This window comes from Myxocyprinus asiaticus, chromosome 40 (assembly GCF_019703515.2).
Source record: "Myxocyprinus asiaticus isolate MX2 ecotype Aquarium Trade chromosome 40, UBuf_Myxa_2, whole genome shotgun sequence".
Taxonomy (NCBI): Eukaryota; Metazoa; Chordata; class Actinopteri; order Cypriniformes; family Catostomidae; genus Myxocyprinus; species Myxocyprinus asiaticus.
Genome location: NC_059383.1, coordinates 1,751,233 through 1,769,301, shown reverse-complemented (window position 1 = coordinate 1,769,301; position 18,069 = coordinate 1,751,233). Strand labels below are relative to the sequence as shown.

Below are 18,069 nucleotides of genomic sequence, written 5' to 3'. Positions count from 1 at the left end.
CAGTGTGTAAAGTGAAATAATGCCAAAACAACACATCTTTCTATTGCAATTTTTTTCTTAACTAGTATTATCCAGTTTATGAACAAATGATTCTTGTGAGCCAGATCTTTTAATGAATGATGAATCCTTCACTGAATGAACATCTGACTCACTTACTGAAATCTTTATTTTAAGATATATCTGACTTCAGATGAAGTAACAACTGTTTTGTGTACTTCATTACCCTTGTCATTTAAACCAGTGATTCTCAGCTGGGAATATGCATACCCCATTTACATTAAGTAGGTGCCAGGAAGTACGCAAAAAGAATTGGATTTTGCTTTGTTTAACCGATAAAACTAAATGTATGACTTAAAAAATAATAGGGGTTAAAATATAGATTTCACAATTAATCATGATGTTTATTTGAACAATCTTGATATTTATTCTTAAAATCCCAAGACCGATCTTTTAATAGGCAACGTTCAGCACAGATAATCTTTTACTGCGTGTTAAGAGTAAAAGTTTGGTTTGACTCATTCCATGTAATTTTTCAAAGTTGAGATCTATGCAATCCATTTGTCATTGAATAATGTCTCTTTTAATACCCTTTCTAATCTCTAAAGTCAGTTGTTGATCAAAAACAACAAAAGAAACATTTATTCGAATAAAGAAGCTGTGTGACTTCACTCTTGTTAAAATGTGCTCATCCACCAAAACAAAACGCTGAACAGCCGGTGCCGTTTTAGCACTTGTTCTACATATGAATACTTGTACTGTAAATAGTACAGATAATGCATATAAACAAAAACATGTAGGCCTAATATATATATATATATACATATATAAACACATTCTCCACGATTAAAAGATGTCATGGTTAATTTAACCGTAAGAATTTAGAACTGATGGTTAAAAACCATGAAATGTTTTATTTACACGTGGCAAAAATATCATTTATATACTGTATATATATTTATGTGCCTGGGTGGTGAGAGCAGTTGTTGCTATGGTTTCAGATGGTGTCTGTGTAGTGCTTTGCCAGGTGTTGCAGAGTGAACTTTCTATTCACATGAAACTAGGGCCACACATGAACTATATAACAGAGGAATTACATCTACCAGACTCGTATCCACTAAAAAAAATATAACCTTTAATCGGCTGTGTGGAAGCATTTTAATGACTGAGAGTTACTGAAGATGAGGGATGAAAAACATGCCGACAGATGTATTATAAAGGTACATATCCTAAACTGAATAAATAACATTCTTATGTGGCCAAATTACACAGTAATTTGATTGAAAACTGTGGAGACTGGTCACTCGAAAAGACAAAAGCATCATTTGATGGGGATTACACACCTGATAATATTAGTGTATGTGAAAAGAACTGCTCATAACATCGTAGCACACTCACTATGATGCTGTGAAAATCGCCTTCTAAGAACTGAAACAATACATTAATTAACGTTAAGTTATTAGCTTTAATTTGCCTTTGAGGAAATGTAGGTGTCCTCGCTGATGTTATACATGTTCATTTTGGAATGAAAGCTGACACAGTTTATTCCATAGCATGCTCTTCTCAAGATTTATTTAAAGAAAAAAAAGAAAGAAAAAAACACTGTGTATCTTCTCTAGGTACCTTGTGTCACTCTTACGTGACCCAGCAACTAAGTTTTTTACATTGTTGGATCATTTCTATAAAATTCCCCTTAAAACTTCTCAACTACACATTACTCTTATAGACTCTCACTGGGAAAAAACAAAAAACAAAATGCTTGTCAGAGAAATGGCAGGTGGCAACAGCAGCTAAGATAGGATTGGTCTAAAACGCTTTTATTGTGGGTCAATTGAGAGATGCAACTTATTGGAATATTTAAGCGTGCTGACAACGCATGGTGTATTTGCATGTACTTACTATCAGCATGGTGAAATTTGAGAAGTTAAATCATCCTCTTAAATAATCCTCATTACTTAAAGCATTGCTTGTGTACACCACATTAAACAATACATTTCAATTTTAGCCATTATCAGACTTTAATTCGCCTGCTGTAAGCAATGTTCACATTTTTATGTGTAGTCTGGAGGTTTATTTGTGAGTTGTTGTCATGTTGGTGCATCTCTTATTATATACTTCCTTTTTATTTGTTGTGTATTTATCATTTTTCCTATTTTAGGACTGAAACGTGTCCACTGATATTCTAATAATAGTTCAGTTGTGATTTGATGTGACCTTTTTTTTGCCTTAATGCTTTTTGCATAATAAGAAAATGTGCAAATAATCATAAAACCAGTTAACCAATTTTTTTTTTTCCTCAGATGGTAATCTAACCGCCAAAAACTCACACCGTGGCATTCCTAGTTGCGGTACAGTCAACGCATCGTGTAAACCCACAATTTAATGGTACATAAAGAGCTTCAGTACTTAACAGCAACCAGAAGTATTATTTGTTCATGATAATTGCAGGGATATTTATAATGTATAACCAGCCACACACTTGCAAGAACCAATTACTCAACTGGTTAGACCAGAAACAGCACAGACCAGCAGTTTTATCAAATGTAAGGCCTTTTTAAGACATGAACAAATAAAATTAATATAACATGTCCATACCAGAACAAACCCACACATTCTTTAAAGAAATAACGTATCACAGATTCTTTTACTTAAAGTGTTATGAAACCCACCAAGTTCAGCACCAGTTATTCACACATCAGACTTAAAAGGCTTTACCTGGGCGTGAAAATATGTAGAAAGGTGGGAGGGCTGTGGGTTGGAATGAGGGAGACGAGATGGGGTCAAGCACTACTCACTCTCACTCATGATAGATATGAACATCAACATGCGAGTGGAGACAAAAACAAAAGAGTTTTGAGGCACTCTGCTGTACATCAATTATGGGACGATTGAAAAGTGAAGACGATAGAACTGTTTGCAATGATTTGGATATTTTATTCAAACTTTTGAGAATGAAATGAGAACAGCACTCCGAGCATAGACTTTTTTTTTTTTTTTTTTTTTTTTACAAGGATTGTTTCGTGTTTAATAGTTAACTCTATTGATAGCATTTGTTGCATTATGTTGATTACCACGCAATGTTTTTTCCGAATCATCCATCTTTTTCGTAAGGCACATACAATGAAAGTAAATGGGTCCAATACACAAAACATTAAATACACACAGTTTCAAAAGTATCGCCACAATACTTAAACATAATACATGTTATCATGACTCTAGTGTGATAGAATCGCTTACTAACCTTGTCTGTGTAAAGTTATTTTAATTTTGTTGTCATGACGATGTAATGCCAGTAAACCCTGTCCAGGTAAATTTTGAATGATGTAAAGGATACCAAAAAGAGTTGACATGACTTTGAGTTTTTGGTTTTCATCATCTTCTGTTTTTGAACAAGTCGTCATGTAAACCAGTCCATGATAAGATGTACAGAGAAGACGCGATGGTTTGTATGCCTCTCTAAACAAACAGCTGCTTCATGTTTGAAACACAACAGCAGAACTGCAACTAACAGACATGTTCGCTCTGGTCCGGTTATCAACTGTGTTCCATTCTGACGAGTGGTTTTGGTCTCACCACGGTGTTTATTGTAAATGTTTGCTCTCATATCTGTTCCGCGGGTGCTGTTGAACTTGTGTCAGCCAGGAACCGCTGTCACGTCTGTGTGTAATTTTTAATTCTCCGCTGTAATGTGAGCTCATGCGTAAGGCAGCGCAGTGATTGAATGGAAGCGTTCCTTCTCATGAATAATGTGGAGAAATGCTCAGAATGTAATGATGCAGACACATCCAATGTCTAACCAATGACACCTCACATGTGACAAATTTTGTGAGACTGCTTTTGTATTTCAACTTAAAAAAACAAAAAAAACAAACAGATTTTTTTGTTGTTGAAAAAAAAAAGAAACTTAGCAAAAAAAGAAACGTCCTCTCATTTTCAACTGCTTTTATTTTCAGCAAACTTAACATGTGTAAATATTTGTATGAACATAAAAAGATTCAACAACTATTACATAAACATAAAGTTTCACAGACATGTGACTAACAGAAATGGAATGATGTGTCCCTGAACAAAGGGGGGGTCAAAATCAAAAGTAACAGTCAGTATCTGGTGTGGCCACCAGCTGCATTAAGTACTGCAGTGCATCTCCTCATGGACTGCACCAGATTTGCCAGTTCTTGCTGTGAGATGTTACCCCACTCTTCCACCAAGGCACTCGCAAGTTCCCAGACATTTCAGGGGGAATGGCCCTAGTCCTCACTAGGGATGTCGCGATTACCCAATTTCACAATTAACCGTGATTAAAATGGTCACGGTTAATAAACCGTAAGAATTTGGAAGCTACGGCTAAAAACCGGAAAAAACAACCATGTTTTTGTTTAAATAAATTTACTGAAAATGAGTCTTTCAGTATGGGTCTAACTACTTGCGCTGCGCGTGTGTCCTGCCCTCTGTCTGGCTGGTCTGTGAGGCTGTTACTATGGTAACGGAGTTCACGAGGTGATTGTCTAGGTAAGGCGGGGCACGCGCAGAACGTGAACTTTCAGCGCGCGTAAAACTCTCGAAATGAATACATGGCGGGACAATGTGATCTCCCGGAGTTGTATCCGCAAATTAAAGAAGCAAATTAAATCAGCTATTTGGGAGCATTTTGGCTATCTAAAAAAATGACACAGGAGTTGTTGAAGAAGGGTATCCAGTATGCAAAACGTGCAGACGAAAAGTGTCAGCAAAAGCGGAGAACACATCTAATATGTTCCAGCATCTGAGGGTCACCATCCAGAGATTCATGCAAAGATGAAGGTAATAATTTTACAAACACAGTAAATATTATATGTAGTGTACTACTTACCTTTTGGTAAAGTCAAACACTGAATTGAAACTGTGTAAATCCAAAGAATTGTATATTTTAAGTTTAAAAGAGGACGGGTTCAGCTTTACATTGTGAATGCAATACCTCCAAATAGTTTTTCCTACTTGAATAAGATTTCAGTGAGCATAAAAGTGCTGTGATTATCCGGCTGATCGTTATATTACTGAATAAAGAAAGAAGGTTCTCCTAGCCTGACACCGTTTTGTTTTAAACATATGGTTTAAGTTATAGTTGTTTTTTTTTGGGGGGGTTTTTTTTGGTTATTTATTTTTCATTTATATTTAATCTTATTTTTATTTATTGAAAGGGTATCCATTTTTGTTGAAAAGGTTTTGGTGTCAGAGGGCAGATAGAGAAAATTGCACCTACTTAAATACAAGTACTTTACCTACTTGTTTTCAACTTGTTTTCAGTTAAAAGTAGGAATATATATGTTAACTGCATGTCCTAACGAATGCTGCAATAAAACTTAAGTTGTGATGTGTTTGTGGAGGTTTTTATTGTTGCATAATATGTAAATAATCGTAAAAATCGTGAAATCGTGATTTTTCAGACAATAATCGTACCATAAAAAATTCATATCGTGACATCCCCCTCACCCTCTGATCCAACAGGTCCCAGACGTGCTCAATGGGATTGAGATACGGGCTCTTCTCTGGCCATGGCAGAACACTGACACTCCTGTCTTGCAGGAAATCACGCACAGAACGAGCAGTATGGCTGGTGGCATTGTCATGCTGGAGGGTCATATCAGGATGAGCCTGCAGGAAGGGAGGGAGAAATGCACAGCGTTGAGATTGTCCACAATGACAACAAGCTCAGTCCGATGATGCTGTGACACACCGCCCCAGACCATGACGGACCCTCCACCTCCAAATCGATCCCGCTCCAGAGTACAGGCCTCGGTGTAACGCTCATTCCTCCGACGATAAACACGAGTCTGACCATCACCCCTGGTGAGACAAAACCGCGACGTCAGTGAAGAGCACTTTTTGCCAGTCCTGTCTGGTCCAGCGAAGGTGTGTTTTTGCCCATAGGTGACGTTGCTGCCGGTGATGTCTGGTAAGGACCTGCCTTACAACAGGCCTACAAGCCCTCAGTCCAGCCTCTCTCAGCCTATTGCGGAGAGTCTGAGCACTGATGGAGGGATTGTGCATTCCTGGTGTAACTCGGGCAGTTGTTGTTGCCATCCTATACCTGTCCTGCAGGTGTGATATTTGGATGTACCGATAATGTGCAGGTGTTGTTACACGTGGTCTGCCACTGCGAGGATGATCAGCTGTCCTTCCTGTCTCCCAGTAGTGCTGTCTTAGGCGTCTCACAGTACGGACATTGCAGTCTTCATGCCTCCATGCAGCAGGTCTAAGGCATGTTCACGCAGATGAGCACGAACCCTGGGCATCTTTCTTTTGGTGTTTTTCAGAGTCAGTAGAAAGGTCTCTTTAGTGCCCTAATTTTTATAACTGTGACCTTAATTGCCTACCGTCTGTAAGCTGTTAGTGTCTTAATGACCGTTCCACAGGTGCATGTTCATTAATTGTTTATGGTTCATTGAATAAGCATGGAAAACATTGTTTAAACCCTTTACAATAAAGATCTGTAAAGTTATTTGGATTTTTACTAAATTATCTTTAAAATACAGTGTCCTGAAAAAGGGACGTTTCTTTTTTTGCTGAGTTTATTTAAAAATAAATAAATAAATAAATAAAATAAAATAATGAATCCTCAGTGAGTAAGCGAGAAATACCCGAATGACCTACTATTTCCAGTGAGATTCTGAAGTGATTCTATTTATAAATGTGTCTCCACCAAATGGCTATGCATCTGATATTTAATTCCCACACTATATGCAAATAAAATGGAAATTACTTCAGTGATTACGCTAATCCCACCAGCAAATTTAAAAGATGTATTATTATTATTAATTATTATTCCAAGTGACTTTGCACAGTGCCCATGTGTGTCTGTGCGCGCTGTGTATTTCTCCCCTCAGGGCTTGTCATAGGTAAGATATATCCATGTGCGTCAGCTGTACTTATTGTCAGTGTTTAATTTTAGTTATAAATAAATTAAGAATAAAGTTCTGTCTCTCCAAAAACATGCATCCGTTTCTTAACTTATTATTTGTTGCGCAATATCAACCCTATGCAAATACTCGGTCACAGCTGTTATGCTTCATGTTTTCTATATGCTGACATAGCGCTGTATGGGTGGTGGAAAGTTTACATACAAAGCCAGATAAATTTTTTACGCTTGGAGTTTCGTCTGGAAAGCGTTTCAAAACCACCTCCAGAGGTGTTTAGAGTGATCGGATTTAAATCAGTCTTGAATCCATCTTGGAGGGCATTTACACTTCGTCTTTTCATGATCCGATATCAATTCAATCAACAAAAAAGCACGAAGTGACCAAGTTTAATTTCCCCCACATATTGGAGTCGAGGGACGATGCCCACATTCCCGGATGAAGTATATCCGGAATCTAATCATACTACTCACCCAAATACCTGAAGAACGTACTTTATTACCAGCCGAGAAGTGTGTCCTTTATCATTTATCGAATTACATTTATGCTTTATGCCTCTGTCCTTTTTAAAAGTTGAAGTTTTGGACCACGTTGACTTGCATTGTATGGACAAAAACAATCATACATCCTTCAAAATATATTGGTTTGTGTGCCGCAGAGTAGAGACAGTCATACGAGTTTAAGATGGCATGAGGGTAACTAAACAATTAAATAATTATCAATTTTGGTAAACTTTTCCTTTAAGACTTGTTATGGCCTTAAATTTTGAAAACTGAATTTAAGACATTAAGGACCCGTGGGACAACTGTATTAACAATGATGGAGACAGTTTCAAGTTTTGGCTGTAAGCACTGAAAGTCCATTGTAAAAGTCTGTCAGTCAGTTCTCAGTTATTCAGAATGAAAAAAAAATTACATACAATTTAAAGCATTAAAACATACATTGGGATTGTAAAATTGTTAGTTAATTGCAGTCATGCAATTAAGTTTTTTACACAATTCTGTTTTTACAGCTGAGGAGACAAGATCACAAACAAACACGTAAATACAATATGGGTCCTAACTAACAATGTTATTTTTTTTGTAACATCTTTCACTTTTTTATTTTATTTATTTATTTATTTTTTTTAACAAAATACAGTTTGTGAATGTGTATAAGTGAGTCAGATGTTAATTCAGTTACAACTCTGGATTCAGCAAGTCATTCTTTGATTCAAACTGATAACTCGTGAGTTTTTTGACTGATCTGTGAACTGGACTACTCAGGTCGTGCTGTGTTTTATGGGTACAACGCAATACAAAAGTGTTGTGAATTTATTCTCCGGGTATTATTTTACAGATCCCAGTCTTTTTTATCAATCAATTCAGACTGCAAACTCGCAACTAAATAAAACAATATGAACTCTTTTGCTGTTGCACTGTAGATTCAGTAGTGGCGCAGGAAACACTGCAGTCATGAAGCATCTTTGCACATGTGGATGAAGCGCGTTTCTGAGCCAGGTAAATTCACTTACCCAGCTGTCTGAAGAGAGAGTTGCTGTCCGATCTACATGTGTCTTTCTTGTCTGGACTCATTTTCCTCCGCTCTTTCCCGCGCTCTCTGACCCCATTACGATGACCTCTCTCACCTCTCAGAGTTTTTTCTACAAAGCACAGCACATCACACAGCAATCAATACACTTTACACTTAACATGTTATGAAACATTTAAAGCTGGGTTTCATAAAACAGGGGTTCGTGAGGGAACTCCAGGGGGTTCGAGAGAGATGTGTGTACTCTACCAGTCTCATCTAAATTAAGGCTGTCAATCATTTAAAAAAAGTAATCTATACAATTACATGATATGCTAATTAATTACAACTGATCAAATTAATCAGATATAATTAGTATTCACTTAAAAAGATAATTCAAAGTTATTACATACATGGGCACCACTGTTTTAAAAAGTGGTGGGGCTGAAATAAACGTGCTGGTTGTGATGTCCTATTTATCTGTTTTGGTCCTATTTACTTAGGTCCTATTTATCTGACCGCTACCACTTTGTTTGTAAGCTTGTCTGATTTCATGAGGACATATATCAATCCTATGTCAGTGTGTTACTTAATGATAATAAACTGCAAAAAAGCGTGAACAAAACCGGCACACTGTTTCTCCCAGATGCAGTTGAGATTTAATCTAAGCACAAACGCAACATTTTGACCAAAATTATCAGTTGTTTTAGTGGAATACCTGTGTTAGTTCAGCTTCAGATGTGTGTGCTTGTCATCTTGTCACCCTGCATGTTCAAATCAGACAGACACACTGAGGAAGAGCCGTGAAGTTCTCAACCTTGGGTATGTAATCGCTTTTTCAAATTTTCCGATCGGACGGTTATTTCCTTTTAAATCTGCACGTAAGTTTAAACTTCTGTTCGGCGGGTGATTCACTGGAGGTGGTGCTTCGCTGCTGTCCAGGATGCATCAGGACACTGTTTTAAACCTCAGATGCGATGTGGTTTTTGACTACCTCTGTATGTGCTTTTTATGATCCAATCACAAAACATTTTGCACCCCATTTACAACTATATTTAGCGCTAACCATTTGCGATCGGATTATCTGAAACACGTCTTATTACCAGCTGTAAACAGGGTCTAAAATGACTGCAGCCAGAGCTAGGGAATGCTATAGAACGACTTCTGGCGGAAGTCCCACCCACATTCGTTTCCCCAGTAAGACCCCCAGGAAAAAGGTGGATTGATAGAACCTAGAATATCAAAATCCACAAAAGGGGGTAGATCCTTTCGTATTTGTCTCCTAAACTATGGAATAGTTTTCTTAGCATGGTTCATGACTCAGTTTAAAGACTAGGGCTGTTACTATCTATTATTTAGGTAATTGAGTAATCTAGCAAATATTCTGACAATTAATCGAGTAATCTGAAAAATTATTTAATAGATTGCATAAAGTTGTCGAGGTGAATTCAAGTTTAGCTAAAATGCATGAATTAGCCTACGTTTTTATGTATTTTACAATTGAATAGCAACAACAAAACAACTGCGCAAACAATATCTAAAGCAACAGACACCCAAAGCAGATCTTTAATATAAAAAGATGTATATTCAAACTGACAGAGATTGGCTTCTCTAGGTGTGCCCAACGTTTTTTAAATGCAAGATCTACTTTTTTCTTTATCTAGTTCAATATGATCTTCCCATTTCAGTCTAGAACTCAAATATGGGAAAACAGGCCATGGAAATGAAATATTTGATCTTTTCAGAAACCATGTCTGCCCACCAATCTTGTTTAACCATATATATGAGTTACAGTATATATATGGTTAAACAATTTTATTGGTTGTTGTTTTTTTTAACTATGACTTATGTGCAAAACGGAATACAATATTCACAGTAAGCGTGTGAGATATATATATATATATATATAATTTTTTCTTTTCACTCTCTTGCATTGAGCTACAAAAGCTTGTCGCTTACCATGTGCCATGTAAAATGCCCTTAAGTATCTGGGCAATCAGTTCCTTACCGAGTAAAAACTTAATTTCACATGCGGAGATTTCTCCCTCAGGTAAGCCAAAGTTTTATATCGCGAGACACGCAGCTGTGGTTTTAACAGCTGACTCACATTGAGCTTTGACTGACAGCATACAGACAGACCTGCGGTTTTATTCAGAAAATAAAGTTCTCTGGATTCCCACATTGAGTTTTACCTGTATTAATGGCCATAAACTATAAAATATTTATCTGAAGTGGGGCACTGCAATCTATATTTTTTAACAATCACCACGCATTACATTCAAATGGTAATTAATTTACACAGAACAGAACTTAAATGATAATTTGTTGAAAATAACCTCCTTAGATCGTCTGGATTCAATCAGATTTACTGAACAGAATGTGTTTGTGCATCCGCAACTACTTGTGTAACTTTAATCAAGTCCGACGGACATCTTTTCGTGACATATTTTGTTTTGCTTCATAAAAGCCTATATTGCAAAATGATTGTGTAGATAAATAGGTTTAGAGTGCATTCCAGTATGTTTTTTGCTGTGTTCAGCATGTCTCGCACAGCGATGAAGGGCTCAACTTCTCTTGCGCATCTGGACATGCAGCACCACAGTCGTATGCAGATGAGTTTACCGTGTGTGTGTGTCCGGCGGGTTTGTGAAAACTGGATGTCAACTTTTCAAGTGCTGTTGCATTGCTGAAGTGATGTTTTTTAGGTCCTGCAGTGTTTTTCAAATCTAAAGTAAAACATTGTAACACAGCTGACACCTCTTTTCATTATGTGTTCACACCCTCGTCCGTGTCACTTCCGCCTTATTTTTGATTAGTCAATTTTGTAATCGAGGAATGTTTTTGATTAAGTAATCTAATTAAATTGAGTAATCGTGACAGCCCTACTAAAGACTCATCTATTCAGCCAGGCATACATCTAATTTATCCCTTAACTAATAGTTATGCTGCATTAGTTAGGTCTGCTACAACCCGGAAACACTTCTCATATTCTAGAACTCTGTTTTAAAAGTGAATAACATCTATGCTAATATTATGCTCTGTTTCCATGTCTCAACCTTGGGATACATATCCTGAAGCTACCACAGTCTGCCAGATCCAGCGTCGGTTGAGCCCGATGTCCCACTGCCACTTCTATGTGTCGACTACTAACTGCATCCTGTGCCAACCAGACAGTGAGCAGTGCTTTGATGATCACTGACTGCATCACTTCCGTATTCTACGATGGATTTCACACAGGATGAACTGCTGCCAACTCTAACAGTAAGACCTGGGATACTTCATTGTCCACTGCCTGCACCTAGGACTTCACCGATATGAACTGCCTAGCTTCCAGCCGAGCTGTGAGGCACACCTCACCGACCTCCGCCAGCATTATCTTGGTCCTAGGACTTTGACTACATTATCTTAAAATGGAATGCAGACAATAAATTTAAGCCAACTAAAGCCTTCATCAGCCAAACAAAGGAAAATGCATCGAAGCACATTTCTGTAGTCAATTCGGGATGGATTTCAAAGAAACGTAATTATCAATTTTACAGTTTGTACAAAATCCTTTAGTTTTTAACATTGCCCACCAAAATGTACTCAGTTCACAACACTTATACTTAGTGCCCGACCGATAAATCGGTCGGTCGATATTAGCCTTTCACCGATATATCGGTCTCGGCGTACATTTTACCGATATGCGGCGATATTAAAACTTTTTTCAGAACATATAATGCAGAAAACAATGCTTTAGAATTGGTGTCATAGCGTAGTTTGTCCAGCAGAGTGTGCTCTGTCTCCAGTGTTTACAGAGCTGACTCTGAACTGACGGTGGCTCTGCAGACAGGGCGGAGTTAAACGGTGTGGATTTGAGGAGATCTGTTCTCTTTAAATTGCTAACTATTTTGTGAAATACATACTGGAAAGTTAATAAAAAATGACCCCATCATTTTATATAACTAATATAACGTCCCTGACAACCATGTCACTCATGTTTATCACATCTGTTTGGTATGTTAGCCAGCTATAGTTTGTCAGTGCAGTCAGTAATGTAGCAGATTTAAAGGTAAACATCACAGCATCTTTTTGCAGCACAGCAGACAACGGTGCGGTGGTGGATTGCGTCTGATGAGTGTTGATTTCATGCTTCGCTGTTACCTAGTTGGTAAAACACAATGCTGGAAAGTAAATAAAGTCCATCTTTCACTCTCCATAGCAACAAGCTTACAGCTAACTTTCATACCTTGTCAGCGTATAAACATATATTCACCAAACTGTTTTGTTCAGGATTCACAGTTTGGTACCCCCTTCAACCGAACAATTCCAGTCGTTGCATTTATAAAATGTAATATTAAAAATTCTGGTTTTCCAGACATTAAAATAGGATACGTAATTAAAGTAGATTTAATAAATAGTATATTTGCCCTGTGTAAATAATAATATATAGGAACTGTATCTAAAATAAATGAGGGGTGATAAATAAATACTAATACAACAGGCTGGAAAAATAGACATTTATTTATTTTAATATCTTATATATATTTTGAATGTGTTGAAACTTGACACCGGGTGACACACCCTAAAAACGGCACTGTTAGATTGGTTTGATGCTGAAGAGCCGCTTAAATGTACTTTTTTTTTTCTCTCCCGTAAATGTAAATGAGTGTAAATGTGAACATCATCATATATGTCGAAAGAACTGATGCCTGTCAACCAAAACATGAGCTCACTGATGTCATTAAATGAGTCTGCTTTTTTATTCCATCAGTTACTCATGGCCGGAGGCTTCCGTAAATATTTAGTTTATACGTAAGGTTACATTCTACCTAAATTTAATGGTGCAACAGTCAAATATTTAGTAGAGTGTAAATTGTGACTTAGTGCCCATTTACGCCACAACTAGGCTAAGTTGTAACGTACCTATAGCTGGTGCAACCGGCCCCTGATGTTTATTTAGCTTTTTATTGTATTTTTATTTATTATTTATTTAAATGGTCAGCATTTGACTGATACTAAACATACAGTACTGATTTTTATTTTATTTTATTTATTATTTATTTAAATGGTCAGCAGCTGACTGATACTAAACATACAGTACTGATGTTTATTTAGCTATTTATTGTATTTTTATTTATTCTTTATTTTCTCAGTGTTCATTTCTAGAATTTGTTGACAATGTATAATAATAATGTCAAATGTTCTTTGATAAAAATATTTGTTTAAGAAAGCAGCCTTCTGAGTACCTTTGCATAGTCATATGCACAATCCACATAGAAAAGGTCTGTTTTCATTCCAGCTCAAAAATTAGCTATATCGGCCACCATATCGGTAATCGGTGAATTCTCCCTCTCTAAAATCGGTATCGGTCTCAAAAATCCCATATCGCAAAACCATTAATTATGTTAGTTATGTTGTGCTCAAGTAATTTCAATTGATCTTTTACTGTTTTGACAAACCGATTTTGTGATGAATTGACCTGTGATGTATTGATCTGGTCCATATTATAGACGTTAAAATGTTAATACATTACGATTAGAAATGTAAAAAAATATATTTAAACTACAATGACATTCTTGCTGACCATTCAAGTGCCCAAATAAACAAGACATATTTAATTTGATAACTTAATCCTTATATTTGCCCCTGTCAGTCAGGGGATTTTATGGGCCTGATCCATTTATAAAATTTTAACCTATGGGTTGTAGTTTGGAGGTCAGCTGAATTATGTTGTTTGCATGTTTCATGGGAATTTTTTCATTTCCACGGTTTTTGTTTCCAACGACTTATCTGATTGCTGGATCTTTTTTCAGTTTTATGGGAGGCATAGTTCTTTACCGAGAATTCAGCTTTTTGAAATTAATGACTTGTGACCTTTACAAAAACATATATCATCACTTTACAACCTCAGAAGACATGTCGGTTTGTTTTAAAAAGTTTCTATGTCATCATGAAAAATTATTTTCTCAGTGGAGGAAATGAATGGGATTTTTACCTCTGGTAACCTCACACGCTCTACTAAGGTGGTTTTACACAGGACGCGGTGGGCAGCAGGCTTTGCTGCCTCTAGTTTGTACAGTGACATGTCTATCTATCTAAAATTGATGTTTCAGACACTTATTGCAGAAGACAAAATTGAAGTAAACGGTCCATGGCCCATCTCACATTCGTCTATTTTCCTAACATAAGCTATACATGTTTCCGTAGTCTATTTTCACCTGGTACACTGACTCGTACACTCTCAGCTTTCCGTGAGGCTGCTTTCCTTTTTATGTCTCTGTAAATGCTCAAAGAAACGTTATATAGGTCAGGAAATTTAGCAACAGCGAGTATGTTCTTCTCCATGTTGTTTTTGACAAAACAAAAGTTATATGTCGTTTGATTGGTTGTGAATAAATTTAGCTCTGATTGGTCAATGACAAGTGGCAGCCGTGGAGAGATAAAATATCTGTATCTTGCGTGTTGTGCGCCACAGGCAGTCGTGCACTACAAAGCGGTAAGATTCTCGTGAACGAGCTTGGAAAGTGGCAGCGCTTCGACTGCCGCCTCCGTTTTGCCGCCTCTCTCTCATTGAAAATGAAATGGGATCGTGAAAAAAAATGCCCTTATGCTGCACACTTTGTTGCATTTTCACTTTATTACTTGGGAACACAGTTAGATGTGTAGTGGGCTAAAACTGTGGCACCAATACAAGCTGCCACTGATGATAATGTCAAAACAAATGTGAGTGTGCATGTGTGTGTACCTCCAGTCAGGTCTTTCTCTAACAGCTGGATCTGCAGGTTAAATATCTTCTCCTGCAGGTTGCATAGAGAGTGTTTGATCTTCTCTCGTCGTGTCACCATGTAGCACAAGTTTCTGACCTGAAAGAAAACAGTTTCAGAGAAAAGCTTCAGACAGAATCTGGGGCAATGCTGTGAACTTCATGAATTTGCTCCAAAACCTAGTGAGCGTCCTCCGGAGGCAGCACTTTAAGACATCATAGGCCCGCTCCCGACGAGAAGGCTGTTCCAAAAGGTAGGTATCTTAATTATGCTGCCTCTTAAGATATCTTGTTTAGGTAACATCGTATGTATCCTTCTCCTGGTAGGCGATCTCAGAATGCAATGTGATGAGCTCAGTGATAAATTCAAGACTGCGGATGATGCGAGAAACTTTTTCCATTATAAATATACTAATAATCCATTCAATACTGCAAAACATAGTTTGTGATCGAAAACGGAATATTTTAGCCACAATGTGTGTGCTATGTGTATTTATGCTGATTAGAGTATTGCCTCGTGTCACCTGTATTGAAATCAGTGAGTTGAGTCTCGTGCACTGCAAGTGAGGAGCACTATTTGTATGACACACTGAGTTGCCGCCTATGTAGAGCGTTCCAAATTGGTCTCGTATGAGGCATCATTTCAGGTAGGATGCTGCCATAGAAGACAGCTCCCAATGTAGGCAGGAGACAATGAGGTAGCTCGCTAAGTAGGCCTATTTTGTCTTGTGTTTTTTTAAGTTTTGTTATTTTTGTGGCAGCGCATGCTGACTGTGTGCTCTGCTTTAGCTTTTAAGACAGTTTGCATAATACCATAAAATGTACCTTAATATTTTTTTAAACGATGTCAATAATAACAGAAATTGTTAGCATTCTGAGTGATTTTGATAATCCTTCATCTTTTCATGACATGATGCATTGAGCACTGCTGCAATTTACATTCAAACACTTTCCCCTCTAGAATGTTCATTTGTAGCCACAAGAAAACGTATTCCTTTAAAATTAAATTAAATGATTTTGAAAATCATATTTTCAAAAGCTATGGCCAGTTGTGCAGTCCACCAATAATATAAGGCCATCTGGCACTAGGAATGCTCACTATTCACGATACTGATCACCGAAGTTTTAATATCATGATTGGCTGATACCGATTTGATCACCGATTTTTCATTTTAAAGTGTCCTTTGCCACACCAATTATCTGTTGTCCAATGTCTGTGTTTCTTAGCACACTCTAACCTTTTCTTTTTGTTTTTCTGTTCCAAAAGTGGCTTTTTCTTTGCAATTCTTCCCATAATGTCTGCACCCTAGAGCCAGTTGTCCTTTGTATGAAATCTTCAGTTTTTTGGCAATTTCAAGCATTGTATAGCCTTCATTCCTCAAAACAATGATTGACTGACGAGTTTCTAGAGAAAGCTGTTTCTAATTTTGCCATTTTTGACCTAATATTGACCTTAAGACATGCCAGTCTATTGTATACTGTGGCAACTCAAAAACGAACACAAAGACAACGTTAAGCTTCATTTAATGAACCAAATAGCTTTCAGCAGTGTTTGATATAATGGCAAGTGGTTTTCTAGTACCAAATGATCAATTTATTATGATTACTCAAGGATAAGGTGTTGGAGTGATGGCTGCTGGAAATGGGACCTGTCTAGATTTGATCAAAAATGACTTTTTTCAAATAGTGGTGGTGCTGTTTTGTACATCAGTAATGTCCTGACTATACTTTATGATCAGCTGGATGCCACTTTGGTGAATTAAAGTACCAATTTCCTTCTGAAACAGCAAAATCTGTACATTATTCAGTGTAAATACAACTATTTATAATTATTTAATCATTATATATTGAATTATTGTTATTTGAGGGACTTTCTCAGGATATATTTATATACTAAATTAATTGCGATTAATTCAACTAATTGGCATGGCATGTAATTAATTCGATTAAAAACGAATCGATTTACAGCCCTAATGCTAATACAATAATAGATAGATACAGAAAGCTACATTTGTTCTGAGTTCCATGTGAACAGGTCTTCTCTCTGAGAAGTTTTGTCTCTTTATATATGTTTTGTTTACTAATACACCGCTGCTACAGCCATTGAAGCCTGCATGTTCACTGTCAGACATTATCCTGGTCAAGCCTGGCCAAAAAAAGTCGGCGTTTAGATTTAAATAAGCAGATACTTAAGAGCCTATGATTGGATCATTATTGCAGTGATTGTTTCAGCTGGCAACAATTCTTTTAACCCTAACTGATGCAGTGTGCAGCTTCTCATTTCTTAAACAACTATGTCAGAAGACATATCCCGTGATCGTGGAAAAGATGTTACTGTGTTTCAGAAGGGGCAAATTATTGTTCTGCATTAAGCAAAGAAAACAACTAAAGAGATTGCTGAAATCAATGGAAATGGGTTAAGAACTGTCCGACGCATTATTAAAACCTGGAAGGATAGTGGTGAACCGCCAGCTTCGCGGAAGAAATGTGGTCAGAAAAAATCTTGAATGATCGTGATCAGAGATCACTAAAATGCTTAGTCACATCATAAAAAAAAATTGACAGTAGAACTCACGGCTATGTTTAATAGTGAAAGTAAGAGCATTTCCACATGCACAATGCGACGAGAACTTACAGGATTGGGACTAAACAGCTGTGTGGCCACAAGAAAACCACTTGTTAGTAAGGCTAATCGGAAAAAAAAAAATTACTTCAATTTGCTAGGGAGCATAAAGATTGGGCTGTGGAGCAATGGAAAAAGGTCATGTGGTCTGATGAGTCCAGAAGGAATCATTTTCACACATGAATTGGCCACCACAGAGTCCTGACCTTAACCCCATTGAAAGTCTTTGGGATGTGCTGGAGAAGACTTTACGGAGCTGTTCGACTCTCCTGTCGTCAATACAAGATCTTGGCCAAAAATGT

General features: G+C 37.1%; 1 protein-coding gene across 2 annotated transcripts in view; it reads right to left on the bottom strand.

The window, feature by feature from the left end:
* Positions 1-18,069, bottom strand: part of LOC127430650 (protein Jade-1-like) — a 110,293-nt gene that overhangs the window by 14,881 nt on the left and 77,343 nt on the right. Inside the window, exons 10-12 of one of the 2 annotated variants that reach the window (XR_007895465.1) lie at positions 15,127-15,244; positions 8,404-8,532; positions 2,713-7,902 (exon numbers count right to left, since the gene is read on the bottom strand). Coding sequence is in view for 1 of the 2 variants with exons in the window: in XM_051680576.1 (XP_051536536.1) it covers positions 8,404-8,532; positions 15,127-15,244 (247 nt within the window). In the remaining variant the exon portion in view is untranslated. The remainder of the gene's footprint in view (positions 1-2,712; positions 7,903-8,403; positions 8,533-15,126; positions 15,245-18,069) is intronic. The other variant, XM_051680576.1, reaches the window with a different exon arrangement.